At 48.5% G+C, this 20,840-nt stretch overlaps 3 protein-coding genes and 1 pseudogene across 3 annotated transcripts; 2 read left to right on the top strand and 2 right to left on the bottom strand.

Moving 5' to 3' along the window:
- Positions 1 to 7,279: 7,279 nt before the first annotated feature.
- On the bottom strand, positions 7,280 to 8,917 carry LOC117842425 (uncharacterized). Its single transcript, XM_034722880.2, has 2 exons — positions 8,807 to 8,917; positions 7,280 to 8,708 (listed from the first exon to the last, which is right to left on the bottom strand). The coding sequence occupies exon 2, from the start codon at positions 8,706 to 8,708 to the stop codon at positions 7,536 to 7,538; it is 1,173 nt and encodes a 390-aa protein (XP_034578771.1). The 5' UTR covers positions 8,807 to 8,917; the 3' UTR covers positions 7,280 to 7,535.
- Positions 8,918 to 11,030: 2,113 nt separating this feature from the next.
- On the bottom strand, positions 11,031 to 12,720 carry LOC117842200 (F-box/kelch-repeat protein At3g23880). The gene is made up of 2 exons (XM_034722570.2): positions 12,533 to 12,720; positions 11,031 to 12,448 (listed from the first exon to the last, which is right to left on the bottom strand). Exon 2 carries the CDS (start codon positions 12,429 to 12,431, stop codon positions 11,223 to 11,225), a length of 1,209 nt encoding a protein of 402 aa, XP_034578461.1. The 5' UTR covers positions 12,432 to 12,448; positions 12,533 to 12,720; the 3' UTR covers positions 11,031 to 11,222.
- An 831-nt stretch (positions 12,721 to 13,551) lies between these two features.
- LOC117844066 (pentatricopeptide repeat-containing protein At3g29230) lies at positions 13,552 to 16,209 on the top strand. The gene has a single exon (XM_072292092.1). It carries the CDS (start codon positions 13,583 to 13,585, stop codon positions 15,491 to 15,493), a length of 1,911 nt encoding a protein of 636 aa, XP_072148193.1. The 5' UTR covers positions 13,552 to 13,582; the 3' UTR covers positions 15,494 to 16,209.
- LOC140221810 (uncharacterized) lies at positions 15,655 to 18,197 on the top strand (annotated as a pseudogene).
- The last annotated feature ends 2,643 nt before the right edge of the window (positions 18,198 to 20,840 follow it).

Genomic DNA, 20,840 nt, shown 5'->3' with positions numbered 1-20,840 from the left:
GGCCCGGGTGCGCCCATCTCCGATGCCTCTGCCTACAGCTACAAGCTCCACGGATAAGGAACCCAAATCGACGCATAGATTGGTGCTGCGCGTACGAAATCGAAGCTTACCAGGCCGTCCAGAATTCCAGATCAGGTCGAGGTGGTTTTGAGGAGCCGAGCGGCGGTCTCCATGCTCCGATCGGTGGGTTCAAGCAGCGGGCAGCGAGATCCAACGCGGCGGCGGCGCGGACGATCGAGGACGGAGGGGATCGGGCAGCAACCGACTGAGAGTGGTAGGTGGGGAGTGGGCGCTGGGCTTGTCCAAGCCTGAGATAGGGTTTATAAGCTAAGTGGGCCCAGCGCCCCAGGCTTTTATTTCCCCCCCACACCTCAAAATAGGGTTTCGTCTGCATTGCGTCGTTACCAGCGTGCATTCCTTTTGTGTTAAAAGAAAAACGAAACGATCATTCGTTCAAGTTCTAGGGTTCTAGGGTCAGGCCGTCAGGGAGGTGGTTTTGAGGTCAGCTAAGGTGTCCTTGAGCTGAAAGGCTGATAGGTAGAGGTTGTGACTTGTGAAAAAAGGTGGCAAGGTTGTAATGGATCGAGCCGTGGGTGGTGAAGGTTCGAATTGCTATAAAGTGTCAACCACTAGGTCAGTATCTAGTGGTAGATCCTCCCCTACATAGCAATCTTGCAAAAAAGGAAAGAAAAGAAAAAAAGTACCAGTACCGCCGATGAAGGAACTGGTTGAGCACCATCGTCGGGTTAGGGGCTAGGGGGTGCGGGTTGCCAAGGGCTAACCGGTGGAAGGCCGGTCCGGCGGTGGTCGGTGGCTTACAAGCAGGGCCGTGAGGCGCCGGAGCACCACCAGCTACCGCTAACGGTCGCGAGCGCGCGGCTAGGGCCACAGTGGGGCAGGGAAGATTAGACCGCATCCACGACGCCAGCTGCCGACAGAGGAAAGGGACGGGGAAGGTGCACACCTGTGGCGCCGGGAGGTACCGATATGATAGCTGCTGGGCGGCAGTGGGGGATGACCACAGTCAGGAGGTTGAAGAAGCCGTTGGGAGTCTAAAAAAAGAAGTGGATGAAGGATTGGGCCGGGTGTGGTTATGGCCATTAAATTAACAGCTATGTGGCAGTTGACCACAAGTCATCGGTCAAGGTAGCGGGAGAGTCAAAAATAGAATGGATTAGCAAGCAAAAGGATGTCGTGGCATCTCTTGCAATGAGAGCAATGCCAAATGTGGGTGGAAGCGAGAGGGTCTAGGTATTTTGGCGGGACAGAGAAATTCTAAAACCAAGATGAGGTGAAAGACGAGCATAGAAAGAAGATAACCGTAAGTTGTAAGCTCATGTTCTATGGGCTACTAAACATAAAATAAACGATCTCTTCAGGATATGGGCTATCAACAGAAGTCAACTTTACATGACTTGGTGACAACATCTCGGAGTTTCGCGATGGTAGCCAAGGATTTTTTTTATCCTAGCATATGGGTGGCAATCTAGCCGACGAATTGAGTCTTATTAGTGTGTCGGTTATTTGAGTTTCTTAGGCTGTGTGTATCGTTATTCTGATGCCATCTGAATTATTTGCTCGATCTTTGTCGAGTCAGCATTAAGTCCTGCAAGTCGGGGCAAGAAATTAAAGGCTGTTAGTTCAAGTTCGAGAGAGGAATTGTAGTGAAATTCATCACCATGCTACTATGTAATTTAGTGATGAAGAATAAGAACCTAGTCTTCTCTAGGTGGTTGGCGTACTCCACTACTACTGATCAAACAGATGCACGTAGGTCAACGTGCATACAGTCATACAACTCAAAACATGCAGACTTTTTCTCTCCTTGATCCATCCCCTGTATTTTTGTGGCCAGATACAACGAATAATGCATGCATGAGGAAATCAAGTCAAGTTCTCTCCTTCCCTCCAGCTCTGGCTCCCTCCATGCACTACCGGAAACCTTAAATTTGCCGAGTGTTTTTTTTCGAACACTCAGCAAACAAGCTCTTTGCCGAGTGCCAAGCTAAAAACACTCGGCAAAGAAAAAACACTCAGCAAATCGGATCTTTACCGAGTGTCAACAAAAAAACACTCGGCAAACCCGCCTCTTTGCCGAGTGTCAAAAAAAACACTCGGCAAAGAGGGGGCTTTGCCGAGTGTCAAAAAAGACACTCGTCAAGGGGGGGTTTGCCGAGTGTTTTTTTTTTGACACTCGGCAAAAAAATAAGTTTTTTTCTCTTCTCACCTTGAAATTTTTTCTACTCCCCACATACAACATGTGGTACTTCATATTAAAATTTGGTATATTTTTGGATTTGTTTGCTATATTTAATTAATTAATTGCATTTCAAGGAAATTTTTGGTATAAGTCAAATTTGAACTGCAAGTGATTCAAATTATAGAATAAAATGAGTAGAAAAATGATATTTATGTTATTTAGCCCAGTTTGAGGCCTTACCCATAAAATGAAAAGAAATTTTAAACATCTTGCTCAGGAAACATAACCACAAACATGTGATCGAATGATTTTTAAATTCTAAAAAAGGCAAACGAAGTGGGAAAATTATGAGATTTGTCATGATGTGATGATATCATATGTGGAGGTTGTGGTAAAAAATTGAGAAGGTTTTGCACATTTTGCCATGTAAGATGTTTACAAACCGAAGCATCTCCAAAAAAGAATAGTAGCGTTGAGAAGAATTCGATTAGATTTAGAGTCAAAGTGACGGTCGAGTTTTGATTTGACCATAAAACTTTTTTTTATATGCAATAGAGAACATATATTGTTTCATATGTCATTTTGCTAATTTTTTGGAACTGTTGGATATTTTTAATAATGCATTAAAAGTAACTATAGAATGTTTGCCGAGTGTTTTTTATTTTCACCCTCGGCAAATTTTTTTTCTTTTTATTTGCCGAGTGTCCCACATCGGACACTCGGCAAACATCAAAAACTACTATTTCAACCCGGCCCGTCCCCAGCACCCCCTCCGCGCCCCCCATCTCGATCCCCCAGCGCTCGACGCTCGACGCCCCCTCCGCACAACACACCGGCCCCCCACCTCCCTCTCCCCGCCGCCGGCTAGCCGCCGCCGCCACCCCTTCCATCCCTCCCGCTCCCTCTCCTGCCGGTGCCCCTCCCCCTCGTCTCCCCTCCTCCCTCCCTAGCGACGCGCGGCCCGCCGCTCGCGGCCGGATCCGGCTGCGGCGCGGCCCCTCCCGACCGGATCCGACGGCGGCGCGGCCGCCCCTCCTTCCCCCGGCGAGGCTCCCTCCCCTTCTCTCTGGCAGCAGCGCGGCCGTCCCTCCTTCCCCCGTCGAGGCCCCCTCCCCTTCTCTCCGACGGTGGCCCCTCCCCTCCCGGCCGGATGTGGCGGCGTGGTGGCGGGCGAGGCGGCGTGGTGGCGGGTGGCAACGGGTGAGGCGGTGTGGTGGCAGGCGGCAGCGGGCGAGGTGGCGTGGTGGCTAGCATGGCGGCCGGTGGCGGCGTGGTGGCCGTGGCCAGCGGCCTGTGTTTTTGTTTTTTTTTATTTTTTCCGAAAATGTTTGCCGAGTGCCCGACGTTCGACACTCGGCAACTCCACTGTTTGCCGAAGGGAAGTTCGTCGAGTGTGGTTCGCCGAGTGTTACACTCGGCAAACTCTTTGCCGAGTGTTTTTGGGTCTTCGCCGAGTGCCTGGGGCACTCGGCAAACTTCCTGTTTCCGGTAGTGATGCAAGTCCTGTCCTGTTTTTGTTCACGAGCAAAAATTACATTATACAGTATTAGGCATCAGCACCATCATTGTTCTATCACTAAAATAGAAGGAACTCATGAGGTTACATACATGAGTCATCGCCTTACCAATGTGAAAAACAAGTGCGGCAGTTGTACACACATAATCTCGAGTTCTAATTTATAATTAAGTATATACTCAATGGATACATAAACTCGAGGTAGACACACATCAAATATTACTTATCATGCAGTTATTAAGTGAAGGAATGGTTGGTTCATTACCATATATCTACCCACACTCACGCAGCATATGGTAGATGTACCGCATCTGAGGTAGCTCTCTGGTTGCAGGTATCACTACCAAATTTTGCTAAGAGTATACTAAATTCTAAATTTACACGGTTATTTACACTTTAATGTATGTATATTAATCTTTTCTAGTTGGAAACCCAGCTTGAGCATACTTTGGTTTTAATTAAGGGCTTGTTTAGTATGGCTCCAACTTTAGGTTTTCTTGCTCCATTGCAAAACTCTAGTTGGAGCTAGCTCATCATGGAGTTGGAGCTGTCTGGACATGGTATTTGGTTAGCAAGGTTGGCCTAGCTCCAAAAAAGAGATTTTTCAGGGTTGATTGTCATTTGTTGCCCTTGGTTGCAGGTCCCATGCTTGTAAGTCTCACAATCCACTTTGGTGCGGGATAACTGGTGCAGTATGGGCGGTAGCCGCACACAGGATGGGGACTAGCGGCGCGTGGGCTGGAGGATAGTGGTGCACTGGGATGCGGGCTGCGGCGGAGGCGCGAGATGGGGGCCGGCTGCGTGCAAGCTAGTAGGGAGGGCAGGAGGGATGGGCGCCTTTGCGGCCTGCTGCCACCGGAGGAAGAGGGTGGCAACGAGGCGTGAGAGGGAGGGCAATGCTAGAGGCATGAGAGGGAGGACAATGTGCCGTGGGGAAAAGAGTTGGGAGATAGAACGAAGCGGTTTGAATATGTAACCGGTAGCAGTGGTGGATAATTATTATCCCACAACTCCACTCCTAGGTTCATTTTTGAGGTTGTTGGAGCTCAAAAAGAAGTGCTTCAAGAAAATACACTACAACCCCACCAACTGTATAGGGTTGGGCTGCTTTAAAAGTTGATGGAGCTAAGGTGTTTGGCTGACTTCACTCAACTCCAAGGTGGAATTTAAAGTTGGAGCCATACCTAACAAACCCTAAATGAGGGGTGGACCATGTTTGAAGGGGAAAGATTGAAACCCAACGCTAGATTCGACTATGGTTCTCTGAGAAGGAGAAGCAGGCTTGACACATATGGTCTGCTCAATGTAAATAATGATAGTATAATTGTAATCTTCAAAAAAAATCTCGGAAATCAATTTCTTCGCTCCCCGTCGAAAATCACGAATTTTGATCTACAACATTGCTGGGCTTCGCCGGGGGAGTATCAGCGTTGCACGTAGGCCAGCAGCAGCTGCGACAGTGCCTGCCATCTGGGTTGTGGCCTCCTGCGGGAGGTGCGCGCTCATTTGTCAACAGGCCCGGCAGTAAGTAGCAAGTGTTGGGCAGGCCTGTGTGACAAGTGTAGTTATGGTTCGCACTTTTTTTTTCATTTTGGCCTGCGGTTGTCCAAGGGCTTCATGATCAGGCCTCTGATTTAATTATTTAATTGTTTCTTAAAAACATGAATTAGAGCTAATTGCTTTGTATTAGGGGTTGACCAACAATTTCAATCCAAACTAATATAAAAGTATATAAAATGTGTACAGACAAATTTATAAATTTAAAAATATATTGAATCTATGGAACTATGGAACAATCCAAATTTAAAAATTTAAAAATATATTGAATCTATGGAACTATGGAACATTCCATGCATGCAATGGGAATTCGAACGACATCCCATGATGATGTGAACAAAAACAATAGTGCAAAAGTATACAATAATATATAGAGGAACAATAAATTATCTACCAAAATAATACAACTACACAACAAGAATAATTCAAAATATGTTATACAAACAAATAAAAAATATAACAGAAACATAAGTGGAGGGGTGGGGGATCCAAATGAGTTTAACACAATAAATATAAAACAATAAATGAGAAGGTAATAAGAAGAAAATGTCAAGAACGAAAAATAACAAAAATAGAAGTGTAAGAAATTGATATGAGTTTCATAAGGATATTATGAACGGAGATAATACAGAACACTTATATAAACTCTTTTTGGTGCAACTAAAGAAATTTTGAAGAAAGAAATGTAATGGCAATATAAAATGTAACAGATTTTTTAAGAAATTTCCATAAAGAAGAAACACTACTAACTAACTACAGTACTAATAACTAGGCTCAACACATGAAAATATCTTGCCCGGAAGAAAGAATGTTGGACTGAGAAAGGACGCACTGGACCTGGGGCGGGCTTTGGAGGAAGCAGGTTCGTGTCAACAACTGGGCTCGTGCGCTCCTTGGGCCCAGCTAGGCAGGTAGAGGCCCGCCCGCAATCGTGGCTGGGCCTCCAGCTCGTCCGGTCCGCCTCTGGATCGAAAAGGAATGAAAGGGAGTTGTGGATCAGGCCGAATTATTTCTTGGGCCAGGATGGGCTTTATTGTTTTGTTGGTTGCCCTTCGTCCATCGTCGGTTAGCTAGCTATAAGTTAGTCTAGGCCCAGGTTGGTTTATTACTTTTAAAGTACATGTATCCTTCAAATTATGAACAAAGTTCAAATTCGAACCTCACACAAAGAAGCAAGCAAGAATGAATAATCCACACCCGATATATGTTCCAATGCACAGCAAAAGAATGGTACGCGTACACCGAGAGCTAATGCACGTCACAGCTTCAGGGTGTAGACAGAATAAGCTACGCTAGTACACAAGAAGGCAGATCAAATTATGATCACCTTATCATCTCAAGTTCATGGACAGTATGGATTAAGACGGATGGTAATAGCTCAAGCATGGATACAAAGTGAACTGCAAATGACTACGGACCATTTCATTTGCTGCATACATTCGCAGCAGCAAGCAAATCGTGGTTTCAGTGATGCATAGTGTAATGCCAAGTTATACCATCTCAGCTTTTTCAGAGAAAGCAGTTGAGCTATGTAAGAAATGCAAAGGAGCTAGCCTGAAGCTTTAAAACATGCAGGATGGGTAAAGACAAATAGTAATGGGTGCCCGCAGCTGACCACATATGGCTCTTCAGTATCAGGGAATTTCCTACTGAAGGTTTGATCTGCTGAAGGAACATGATTTCCTTCTCCCAGACAATCGTGATTTGGGAAGGCTCCTCAATTAAAGACAGGCAATTTCTTAGCTATAACAACTTCAAAATGGAGCTTCCACTGCATAACTTTACAAACTCTGTTGAAAAAGGAAAGCAAGCGCTAATGGTAAAATGAGTTCAAAGTGGATGAAAAAGGTATAACATTTAAGGTCCAATGTCAACATGACCATACATTATCAAATTCAGATATATTCTAATACAAAAGAACCCATTTAATGCAGGCAAACACTTGAAGAATTTGCACAGACTAATAAGCAAATATAGCTACAACACGTACAATAAGCAACTATCGATGCAGCAGAAACATGTACCATTGCACCTAGGCAGTGACATATGTTCAAATATGTGTGCATAACCGTGCCTTATTTGATAATAACAAAGATAACAGGAAGATGGGAACATCGAACACTTACATATATTTACAATAAAAACTACTCATCATTAGCAATATGGATACAAAGTCCAGTTCCATAAGGTAGGAGGGTGATTCGGTGATTCCTATGAAGTGCATCAGACATGAGCTAATTTGAGTATCATCCTATGACAATACTACACCATGTCACCCTCCCCTAAACTCAAGAGATTTCCTGTATACACAGCAACTGAATCAAGGCATCTCTTATCCACTTGTGCAAAAGTGTTTGTTCCTGGGTCACATATGAACAACAGTCCTTTACTTGCTAGATAAAGGACCAACCTCCCATCATCCAACACCAACAATGGTTTTAGATGGTACTCACCTCCCAACCTTGAGATTATCGATTCAGTCCGGATGTGGTACTCTTTCACCCAAAGCCCATTCTGAAAGTTCGATAGAAACCATATGTCCATGGTAAAAGGTTGGTCTCGCTGGTCTGCAAGAACTAGCGAGCCTTTCAGGTCAGCCAAAGAAAGATCACGCCTCAAGTAGAGTACCACCTTGGCATGTTCAACATTGCTACTTATCGGTCCTCGGAGATCTCTCCTCCACTCCTCCTTTCCCAGGTCGAAAGAAACGATATAGTCCGGTCGAATCCCACAACGGGCACCATCATAAACTTTGTTGGTCAAGAAATACACGACCCCATCAATGACAGTACCACTGCACTCGTCAATAAAGAGACCAGGGCCTTGCCGGCCTCTCCACCTTGCATCACCATCACCACCATTGACCGTACACACCTCAAAGAGCTGCTGGCCACCGTTGTAAAAACCAAGCCGGTTGAACATCCGGAGCACCTTGTGCTCTCCTGTGGCGGCGACGCGCCCGAGCGCAAAGAATGTGTAAGGATTACTCAAATTCACACGATTGATGTGCTCCTCTGCCAGGATCTCAGGCAGGACCTGAACAGCTCCAGTAGCCGGATTCAGTACACTGCATCTGTTCCAGTCAGTAGCCACACAGGCAAGGTTCAGGCGCGTGCAGAGGAGCCGGTGGGAAGGGCCGCCACCAGCGCCGGGGATCCGCTTCACCACGCTGCCGGACAGATCGACGACGTAGATGCTCGCCTTGTCGTCCCGAAACTTTGCCAGGAAGAGGGGCCCCGGATGGTGCGCCGCGTGCGCCGTGACGAAGAGCGGGTCGCCGGCGGTGAGGTCGCACCAGGAGCGGCAGACGGCGCGGAGGCGGCAGAGATCCCTCGCCGGGAGGCACAGCAGGACGTCGAAGAGCACGTCCGGGGGGATCCTGTCGGAGCTGGCGGCGGCGCGGGCTCGCATGGCCCGGGTGGTCGGCGGGGACATCTGACCGAGCAAGCATAATCGCCCATGAGTCAGGAATCAGAAATCGGAGAGGTCGAAGCTGCACGTAACGGAAGCTAGCGCGGCGGCGAGGATCTTACCCTGATCGGCCGATCGGGGCGGCGGGCGGAGAGATCGACAGCGGCGCAGGGCGGCGGGCGGCGCGGCCGAGAATGGAGGGGATCCGCCGACGAGAGTGATTGGCGCTGGGCTTTCCTGTGGGGATTCAGCAAGCAAGTGGGTGGGTTGGTTGGTTGGGTCTATGAACTTGGATGGGCCAGCAATTAGTAATAACATGGGCCTCCATCCAACAGAGTCCATTTCACAATGGGCCTTTGACGGAGTTTATTATGGTGTGCATTTCTTTTCTTCCTTACATTTTCTGACATGAATTCGAATATGACATTATGAATAGGGGTGATTTTATTTGTCTCTGCCTGTGGAAATTTTAAATCATGTACCCACATATTTTATCGAATTCTTGTCTTGTATAACAAATGTGTTATTTTTTCTAGTGGCTGATTTGGGGTTCGAATTTCGTACATCTTTCTCCGGTGACCCTTCTTCTCCGGCAAGGATTAGCGTTCACGCCAGAGTTCAGGGATCGCTGTCGCAGGTCAAATTTTTTTAAAAGTTTTTTTTCGCCAGTGGCTGCATCCGAATTCGGCTATTTTCGCTAGTTGTTCCCCCAGTTTCTTGTATACCCTAGGTTTAGTCCCATCCATTCAGAATAGGCGGTAGCAACTGCAAACTAGTAAACAAGTACTCATTTCGTTCAAATTGTAGTTCGTAGTACTCATTTCATTCTAATTGTAGGTCATTTTGGTTTTTTAGATTCATAGATGCTTATATGCATATCTAGAAAAGTCAAATTGATCTAATTTAGGAGGGAGGGAGTATAGATTATGGATGCAGGTTCGTCCCACGGAACCTCTCAAATTGCAGAGCACTAGCTGGCTGGACAACTGAAGCGCAACGGAACGATCTTCTGCAGTTCCCCTGCTCCCACAACAGCATCCATTGTCACACCACGATCTATGTGAATGAGGACATTTTCTTTCCATACAAAACCTTAAGCTTCAGATTGTGAATTATTTCAACATCCTTAAAAAGAAAGGTCAGAGTATGGAGTGCAAGTGTCTGCTAAAATATAATCCATAAAACCCAAGTTCTAGTGTAGAATATGAGGAAAAAGGAAATTACATATGAGAGCTCATAATAAGAGTCTTTAGGTCAATCTGCAGAAAGTATATAAAATGGGCTAAGCACACAGGTATGCAAAGCGTTTTTTTTTTCAAAATGGAGGGCAGAAGATTATTCATTAAGAGAGAATTCAGTTGAAAAGATGCATAATCCGTCCTAGGTGGATAAACATCAAAGATATCCTAATTGCACACACTACACTTAAACACCAAAGATACAACAACCTCCTTGTTCTCTGTAATGCTTAATTGATTCATAGGCAGATGACAGTAATAACTGGTAAAACGTTTAATATTGTACATACAGGCTAAATTCTCTAGAAATAAACACAATGGAGTATGGGCAAATGAAATTAGCCCATCCTTCATGGTGCTGCATAAATTGCAGCTTCCATAACACGTAGTGTAATGCTAAATTAAACACCAGGTACCAGGGGAAGGAATTCAGGTATGTGAAGAATGACTAAAAGCGAAGAAGCTATCCTGAAGTCCCGTGGCAATCATAAAAGATAGTTTACCATCATCCAGCTGTGCATATTTAAATCAAAAAGAATAAATCCAATTATGAATGTTACTAACCCTGGACGCCTGATGCTAACAAGATAGTTCCAGCTAGCAGGCAACTGAACTAAGACAAGAGAGCTTGATTTAATCTGCAAAATCCAAAAGATATTTACTCCATCCAAAACATCTACTTCTAGTTTTTTCAGTCTCTCTTTTTAATATAACAAAAAATTAGTTCCAGAAAGGTTACAAACCAGAAAGTACAGAAAAAACGAGCTACTATACAGGCATCAAATGTGAATGCTAATTCTGATTAACTCATAAAAATGGAGCATACCCCAATAAAAAAATTCTTGCTTCAAACAAGGGTGCATATAGGTCACGTAAGGTGGGGTCGAATGAGTCTGCATATAGGTTGTTTCAAGCACAAGGCAGATACAAAAATCACGTGTCAGCACTTCAGACAGGCAGTTAAGAATTCAGCCCAAACTCACCGAGCAGCTACAGCACACATGACAAGCCACTATTTGAAGAAACATGCAGCAATACTGCCCAGACTGGCAAATGCATGCTCAAATTTTTGCACACAAGCATGCCTTCAATACTGACAAAGAGAGTATGCAAATGGAAACAGTAAGGACCTCCATGAATTGGCAACAACATTGAAGGACTGGGTACAATATGAGACAAGATTCCAGGACAACATTAACAACTTCATACAAACCTCACTTTAAAAAGTGAAGCGGGGGTGGTAATTGATTCGTATTGTTCACAAGCTATATTGGGTAGCAACTAGCAAGAAATTACAGTACTACACCATGTCACCACATTGTAAACTCAACAGATTTCCTGTGTATATACCAACTGCATCAAGACGCCTCATCTCAACCTCTGCAAATGTGTTGGTTCTTGGATCATAAATAAGCAGAATCCCTGTCGATGCTAGAAGGATGACCAACCTCCCACCATCCGACACCAACAATGGTTTTACAAAGTACTCATCAGCAGGGATAGCAGATTCAGTTTGGATGCTGTACTCTTTCAACCAGAGACCATTCTCAAAGTCTGACAGAAACCAGAGATCCAAGGACAGGTTGCGACGGTGGTAAGCTAGAACAAGAGAGCCTTTCAGCTCAGTTAAAGTAATTTTATGCCAAATAGAGCGGTACTCCTCTGTAGCATCAGCATTGTCCATTGAAAGGCTGCTGCTTATTGGCCCTTGGATATCTCTCCTCCATTCCTCTGTCACAAGGTCAAACGAAGCAATACAGTCCGGGTGAATGCCAGTGTTCACACCGAAAAACAGCATAAGATCATAGGCACAGTCTGTCAAGAAGTACACCACCCCACCAGCAACAGCGGCATTGTTCGCTTCGACAAAGGGATAATGGCTCTCCCTTGCCCTCCACCGTGCATTGCTGGCACCACCGTTGATCGTAAACACCTCAAAGAGCTGCTGCTGATCAAATGCATCGAACTCGGTGCGGTTGAACACACGGAGCACTTTGCACTCTCCCGTCGACGCGACCCGCCCGGACGCGAAGAAGGTGTACGGGTCGCGCAGGTTCTCACAGTTCGCATGCTCCAGCGCGGGGCTCTCGGGCAAAGCATAAGCAGCTCCCGTCGCCGGATTGAGCACGCGGCAGCTGTTACCCTTCGTAGCCACGCAGGCCAGGTCGAGGCGCGTGCAGAGCAGCTCGTGCCCGTCTGGGCCGGCGATCCGCTTGACCACGGTGCCGGACAGATCCACAACGTGGATGCTCGCTTCGTCGTCCCGGAACTTGGCCAGGAGCGAAGGGCCCGGATGCCGCGCCGCGTGCGCGCCGGTGAAGAGCGGGTCGACGGTGAGGGAGCGCCAGGAGCGGCAGACGGCGCGGAGGCGGCAGAGCTCCTTCGCCGGGAGCCGCAGCAGGACGTCGAACAGCACGTCCGGGGGCAGCGCGCCGGGGTTGGAGGCGGCGGGGGTTCTTTGGCGCATGGATCGGCTGGCCAGAGGGGAGGACGGCCCCGGCGACGCCATCGCTGAGGCCTACAGATCTGCGGGCACCCGAAATTGGAATCGGCTGCGGGAATCGCCGGAGAAGTGAGTCTGGTGCGAGGAATGAAGAGGGCGGAGCTTACCTGGTGACCGGATCAAGCAGGCGTGCCTCTCAGCCGGGCGGAGGAGCGGGGCGCCGTCGCATGGTAGGGGGGCTCCGCGCTGGGGCGAGAGGGGGGTGAGGGCGGCGGACGGCGGCGGCGCGGCGGGCAGTGCGACCGAGAAGCGATGGGGGCGAGGGGAATGGGTACAGAGAGTTTGGGCGTGGGGCCCTTTCCCCCAAGGCCCCAAGTCGGAGACCGATGGGCCGGCCCAGTGAGTGCATATACCCAAGAAATGATATATGATCAATGATTACAGAAATAACATAACTGGATTTGTGTTTAGGAATGGGTGTAATTTGCTTTTGCAAATGTTGTTGTAAACTATCAAGCAAGATCCTCATGCTTATTTTTCAGATACAACTAGTGCTTTTGCTCATAGTTCAATTATGTTGTGCTCGTATGAAATTTGTAAGAATTCTTGAATTTAAACGTAATGCATTTTTTGCTAAATTAAATGCTTAATTCTTATGCAAATGAATTTATATATCCTGCTAGTTTTCTATTTACTTATTTTTTAAATTGGATTTCTCTATTATAAACAAAATATGTTAAGAGACGTTTCCATGTCTCCATCCGTTATGATTGTAAGATGTCAAATTAGTTTAAGATAAGTGCAATAATATCCGCTATTATCTCGGATTCTCTCTTTCTTTAGACTTGGTTTTAATAGGAATGAAGTATTTTTTAGTGTTGTGGAATAATTTCTAGCATCTTACCCATGTCTTTCCTTTCTGTATAACCAAACTCTTTGTACTGTGGTGTCCAACTTTGTTTCTCGTGGTACCAAGACTATAGCGGCATTTTATCATTTATTGTAATCCACGTGATGTCACTTAGCAAATTGACACAATCAAAACATTTTACTCGACGTTTGCTAAGAAATCAACATCATTACATGTCCTCTAGCGAATATTGCATGGATCTTGAAAATGGATTGCGCAGGTAAGTTTTAAACACCCGACCGGTGGACCTTTCAAAAAGCCGCGGGAAACAGCCGCCTCCGCTCCTCGCATTTCCCACCACTCCCCGATGGAGCAAGAGCTGCTGCGGATCCTGCGGAGCCTCAAGTCCCCGCGCCACCTGCTGCAGACCCACGCCCAGCTCCTCGCCCGCGGCCTCGCCGCGAGCCCGCGCCTCCTCCCGGCCCTCGTCTCCGCCGCGCTCTCCGCCGCTCCCTCTTCATCGTCCCCGCGCCAAGCCGCCGCCACCGCCGCGGCCATCCTCCGCGCCGCCGGTGCCGCCGCCTCCACCGTCGCGCACAACACCCTCATCGAGCGCCTCGCCGGGCGCGGCGGCGGGGGCGGCCGTGGTTGCTTCCCGGAGGACGCGCTCGCGGCCTACACCGCCATGCGCTCTGCGGGGGTGGCCCCCAACGGGTTCACCTTCACCTTCCTCCTCCGCGCGTGCGAGTCCCTGAGGCGGATGCCTCCGTGCCGGTGCGTGCACGGCCAGATCGTGCGATGCGGGTTCGGGCCCGACGTGGTCGTCCAGAACGCGCTACTCAACCTGTACTACAAGTGTGGCGATCCGGGGGAGGTTGGGGCTGTTCGGAAAGTGTTCGATGGAATGCCTGAGAGAGACGTGGTTTCGTGGAACTCCATAGTTGGGGTGCACATGGCGAGCGGAGATGCTGCAGGGGCTATGGATCTGTTTGAGGCGATGCCAGAGAGGAATGTGGTATCATGGAACACGGTTGTTGCCGGGTTCACGAGAGTTGGGGACATGGTGTCAGCACGTTCCGTGTTTGACAGGATGCCAATCAGGGACGCCATTTCTTGGAACCTGATGATCTCGGGGTATGCAACAAGAGGTGATGTCGAGGCTGCACGGTCGCTTTTTGATGAGATGGATCGGAAGGATGTGGTTTCCTGGACGGCGATGGTGTCTGCTTATGCAAAGACCGGGGATATAGATTCAGCCAAAGTGTTGTTTGATCGTATGCCAGTTAAGAACTTGGTTTCCTGGAATGCGATGATAACAGCGTACAATCATAACTCAAGGTATGATGAGGCACTGCGCACATTTCAGCAGATGATGATTGAGGGAGGATTCATGCCTGATGAAGCTACATTAGTAAGTGTTGTCTCGGCCTGCGCTCAGCTGGGCAGTACTGAATATTGCAACTGGGTCAGTTCTTACATTAGTAAATACAACACTCATATAACTGTTGCACTAGGAAATGCTCTCATAGACATGTTTGCAAAATGTGGAGATGTAGGAAGAGCTCGGTCAATTTTTGACAACATGAAAACGAGATGCATCATTACATGGACAACAATGATTTCTGGTTTTGCTTACAATGGACGGTTTAGAGAAGCTCTGTTGATCTACAATGAAATGTGCAGACAAGGAGTCGAACTGGATGACACAGTATTTATTGCTGCACTTGCTGCTTGTGCTCATGGAGGTTTATTGCAAGAAGGTTGGAGCATCTTTAAGCAAATGGTTGAGCACTATGGGATTGTGCCAAGAATGGAGCACTATGGATGCATAGTGGATCTACTTGGTCGGGCCGGTAAGTTAAAAGAGGCAGTTCGATTTATTGAAAGTATGCCTCTTAAGCCTGGGGCTGTCATTTGGGTAACTTTGCTTAGTTCTTGCATTGCACATGGTGATGCAGAGTTGACAGATTATGTCAGTACAAAGATAGTTGAAATAGAACCATTTAATTCCAGTTATCAAGTGCTGGTTTCCAATTGTAGTGCCCTAGAGGGAAAGTGGGGCAGTGTGATGGATGCACGCAAAACAATGCGTGACTGGGGAGTTAAGAAAACACCTGGTAGTAGCTTGATCCAGGTAGGAAGTGAAGTCCATGAGTTTCTGGCTAAAGACACAAGGCACCAAAAAAGAAATGAGATATATGAAGCTCTGGATGGTTTGATAGCCATCATCCGACATTCAGAGTACACACCTTGGATAAATTATTGCAGTGCACTCTAGTGATAGGAAGTTTCTCTTCAAGTATTTGTCATCTTACAAGTAAAGGAGTAAGCTCCAGACAGGGTTCTGTGGGAGGCCTTGTTTTGAATAGGCAATCAGGGCTTGTGAGCTTCGTATACAAGATTGTGATTAGGTCAACAATTGATGGATTAATGACATCCATGAGCAGTAGAGGACAAGTCTTAGATATTTTGAGTACTGATGATATTTCCAGGTTGGTTGTGTGCTGTGCACTCGACATTTGAAGGAAAAGCTGATTCAGCTGTCACCAATAATCTGCAATATTGTGAAACTGGGGACCTCTAATGGATTGCAGTTGTTAAGTTGGCCAGACACTTTCATTTTGAATGAAAGTAGTAGGCACTTTTGCAGAAAGTACCAGATTGGGAACTAAAATTGAACTGTTTTCATATAATATTTCTGAGGGCGGCTGCCATTAACATGAGCCAAGCTTATGCTGGTCTTCAAGAGGATCCTACATAGCATCTTAGATATTTCAGTAAGTGCAGTAAGTCATTCACATAGAGTAGTCTTCTTTATTATATATTCATGTATAAAGAAGCCCAGTTTCAGGCTTTTCAAGTAGTAACAGGAAAAAATATTGAGGATTATCCTCTATTGATGATGAACTGGGCTCATTGCATCTTGTACCATCAAATTGATGATATGTCTTCCTTTCAACATTTCAGTACATTTGCAGATTTATTTGCGGTGAATATTTAAAGTGTCTACTCTTCAAAAATTTGTTTAGTTTAACCTCCAGGAATCTCAACAGAAGTTATGTGAAGAGCTATGAATAACTTCTGATTGGTTCAGTGCAGAGCTACGCGTAATTTTGTTACAAGTCTTTAGCCAGTTTGCCCCCGCAAACACTGTATGAAACTTTGAATTTTGAGTTTGGATTTGTTGTCTTGCTGGCATGATGTGCTTCTGGATGGTCCAACTTTGTGACATGTTATATTTGTTTGTTTCAAGATACACTGACTTTTAAATCTCATGGTGCATCCAGCAATCAACAGTGAATCAATGACGAAACATACAAACAAGCATGTTACTCTGGGATATAGTTAGACGTGTATGTGTTGTGCGTGTAGAGCCCTTGGCGTGTACGCCAGGGCTAGGGCCTGGCAAGGATACCCTCTGTTTCTATAAACTTCTCTCAGGGCTCTCAGGGACTGCCTATATATTGTTGTACTCATTGTATGACTTAATCAATCTATTATTCCACGCAATCTTTATTGCTCTCATGATATCATGAGTCCGGGATTCTCCCGTTCTTGCTTCCGCAACCTAGCGCGCCGCCGCTGGCGCTGCTCTCTGCGCAATCTCTTCGCGCCCAACCAGCGCGCCCCCGCCGCCGCTGCTAACCCCGTGCACGTCCTTCATGCAGCGCCCATAGCCGGCTCCCTGCCACTGCCGAGCCCTCCGCCACCAACGCCAAGCGCGACGTTGTGGAGGTCGAGGCCGCCAAACGCACCGCCGACGAGCGCACAGCTCGCAAGGAGGCGCGTGCTGCCGCCCTCGCCAGTGCCGTCAAGGCTGAGGAAGAGGCCGCCACCGCTGCGCAGGAGCGTGACGCTGCTGTTGCTCGCCTCCGCGTCACTGAGGAGTGCAAGGGCGCCCCGCCCGACTTTGAGGAGGAGGACGCCGTTGATGACGCCTCTGCTGTCTCCGATCCGGTGCCCAACGACACCCACCAAGCCATGCTCCTGCACAAAGCTGCTGCTGTCTTGAATTTGCATGCCCAAGCTGTTGTTGTGCAGAATATCCGAAGTCTCATCCCCGTCATTCTCGACATCACCTCCGGCAACTACACACGGTGGCGCGAGCAGTTCCTCACCGTCGGCAAGTACTCCCTGCAGGATAATGTCCTTCACGACGTGCCTGCTCTGGCCTCTCCAGATTGGGGGCCTATGGATTGCGTCGTCCGATCTTAGCTCTACGACACCATTGCCAACGACCTCGTCGACGTCGTCATGGAGCGCGACAAGCGTGGCGCCACCGAGACCCAGTTTCTCAGCAACCAGGAGACACGGGCCCTTTACCTTGACACCCAGTTTCGGAACTTCATCCAAGGCGATCTGTCCATCACGGATTACTGTAGTCACTTCAAGGGCATGGCCGATGCCCTCGGTGATCTTGGCGAGTAGGTCTCCAACTGCACCTTCATCCTCAATATCACCCGCGGGCTCAACGAGAAGTTCGCCGCCGTTGGCTGCAACATTAGGCGCAGCCGCCCTCTCCGCACCTTCCTAGAGGCTCGCGATGACTTGCTCCTTGAGGAGCTCATGATGGCGAACCCTGCTTCGACTCTGTCTACGGTGCTCCTCATTGGCACCAGCCTCGGGCTTTCCTCCTCCTTGCGCGCCCCTGGTTCCTCCCACCAATCTGCTGGTCGGCCTAGCAACAACTCCAGGGGCGGCAAAGGGGGTGGCAGGGGAGGGAACTTCGGGTCCTCCAGCAGCTCCTCCTCCAAGCAGAAGCGAGGCAAGCTCAGTGGCTAGCCGTGCCAGGGCGGCGGTCGTAAGGCCCCTGCCGGCCACAACTCCAACGCCCAGGCTTCTGCTCTAGGCACGGCACAGGAGGCCGACGGTCCCTAGCCCTCCTTCTGGAACCCGTGGATGGGTACAATCCAGATGTACCCAGGTCCACGACAGCAGCCCAACGCTCCCCTTCGGCCCGCCACACCTCCTCAACAGGCTCTTTTGGCACAGTAGCAGGCCTTCCTCGCTCAGTAGCAGGCGCAATAGCACGGCCTCCAGGCGCCGCTAATGGTCCAGCAGGCACCCTACATGGGGCAGCAGGCGCCTCAGGTTCCTCCAGGTTTCTACAACCCCATGACGGGCTTGCCTTCCTCTTGGGATCAGCAGTCCCTCGCCTCAACGTTCAGCACCATGACACTCAACCAGCCGCAGGAAAACGACTGGTATTTCGACTCACGTGCCACCTCCCACATGACTTCAGACGCTAGTACTCTTTCATATTCATCTTACTCGCAGTATCCTTATCCTTCATCCATTGATGTCGGTGATGGCTCCTTGCTTCCCGTCATGGCTACTGGCACAGCACACCTTCCGGGTCCTTTATCTCTCAATAACATTCTAGTTTCACATAAGCTTATTAAGAATCTTATTTCTGTTCGCCAGTTCACCTATGATAACAATTGTTCTGTCAAATTTGATCCCACTGGTTGTTCTGTGAAGGATTTGGAGTCTCGGAGGCTGATCGTCAGGTGCAATAGCTCTGGACCGTTGTACCCCTTGCGCCTTCCTACTGCTCACGCCCTCGCTGCTATCTCCACCTCATCGGTGTGGCATCGCTGTCTTGGTCATCCTGGTCATGAAGTTTTGTGGAAAGTCGCTTCTACAATTCCTTTTTTTAATAAAGAAGTTAGTCTCATTTGTCATGCGTGCCAGTTAGGGCGTCATACTCGCCTCCCCTTTCAGTCATCAGCATCTCGAGCGTCTAGCAATTTTTATCTCATACACTGTGATTTGTGGACGTCTCCTGTTCTTAGTGTCTCTGGATACAAATACTATTTGGTCATTCTTGATGACTGCTCTCATTACTTGTGGATGTTTCCATTACGCCTAAAATCCAACACGTTTGAGACTTTGACTAACTTTTTCTCCTATGTGCGTACTCAGTTTGGCGCCACTGTGAAAGCTGTTCAGTGCGACAACGGCCACGAGTTTTACAACTCTGGTACCCATACTTTCTTCCTCACTCACGGCGTCCACCTGCGCATGTCCTGCCCATACACCTCATCCCAGAACGGCCGGGTCGAGCGCATGATTCGGAGTGTCAACAATGTTGTTCGCTCTCTCCTGTTCCAGGCTAGTATGTTCCCTTCTTATTGGGTTGAGTCGCTACATACTACTACATATCTTCTTAACATCTTGCCCACCAAAACACTTGGCTCCTCCATGCCACACATGGCTTTGTTTGGCGCCCGGCCTTTCTATGATCACCTTCGTGTTTTCGGTTGCGCATGCTATCCTAATCTTTTCGCTACTGCAGCCCACAAACTTGCTCCTCGTTCCACCTTGTGCGTTTTCCTTAGCTATTCTGCTCATCATAAAGGTTACCACTATCTTGATCTCTCCTCCAACCGGGTCATCATCTCTCGGCATGTGGTGTTCAACGAGACTCTGTTTCCCCCTTTTCCCCAGCAGCAATCACCACCCGCTACTGAGGAGTTTGAGTTCTTATTGAAGCCTACTAATGTGGTGCCAGCACCTATCGGTCTAGCACCTCTTTTGTCATCTGAAGGTTCACCCCCAAGTGCGCCTGCATTGCCATGTGCGGTTGTGCCTTCGCCCAGCGCCCCCGCACAGCCACATGTGGCTTCTGCCCTATAGCCGCTCGGTGTCAGCACCGGCTGCCCTGACGGTGCCCTCACCGACACTGCTGGCTCGCCAGTCCCTAGCATGCCACCTGCTGCTGTGGGACACACGCCTTCAGCCCTAGCTGGCTCCTCCAGCGGCACTGCTGGCAGCTCCTCTGCCCCTGCCGGCATTGCTGCTCAGCAGGGGCACCCCGTTGACTCCGGCCGGCCTCTCTAGGTCTACTCCCACCGGCCCGTCCATGCTCCGATCCGGACGTCGCCCCGAGGCTCGTAGGCTCTTGCTCCTGCTCCCCTTCCTCGCGGTGCTCTTCCCATGCGTCCTGTGACAAATTAGCATGTCATGACCACACGCGGGAAGCTGGGTTTTCGTGTGCCGGCGCTGTTCCACTCCACCCCGCTGTCGCCACTGCCTCGCACCTACTGGAGCAGCCTCGCTGATCCAAATTGGCGCTGGGCTATGCTAGAGGAATTTGATGTGCTCCTGGCCAACAATATGTGGGATCTCATTCCCCGTCCTACTCGAGCCAATGTTGTGACCGGCCAATGGGTTTTTAAGCACAAGTTCAAGGTAGATGGTTCTCTGGAGCGCTACAAGGCACGTTGGGTGCTGCGAGGGTTTACCCAGCGCCTAGGGATTGACTTTTATAAGACTTTCAGTCCTGTTGTGAAGCCCACTGCCGTCCGCACAGTGCTCTCCTTGGCTCTCTCTCGCAGCTAGCCGATTCATCAGTTGGATGTGAAGAATGCCTTTCTTCATGGGACACCGTCAGAGATAGTTTATTGTGCTCAGCCTGCTGGCTTTGAGGATCCTGCTCGCCCTGCTCATGTGTGTCGGCTTAATCGATCTGTTTATGGACTTAAGCAGGCACCCCGCGCTTGGTATAGCTGTTTCGCCACCCACTTGTTGCAGCTTGGTTTTGTGGAGGCAAAGACTGACACTTCTTTGTTTGTGTATCATCGTGGCGACAACACTGTCTATCTCCTCCTTTATGTGGATGA

This window comes from Setaria viridis, chromosome 2 (assembly GCF_005286985.2).
Source record: "Setaria viridis chromosome 2, Setaria_viridis_v4.0, whole genome shotgun sequence".
Classification (NCBI taxonomy): Eukaryota; Viridiplantae; Streptophyta; class Magnoliopsida; order Poales; family Poaceae; genus Setaria; species Setaria viridis.
The sequence above is the reverse complement of the archived record's forward strand: the minus strand, read 5'-3'. Positions and strand labels throughout refer to the sequence as shown.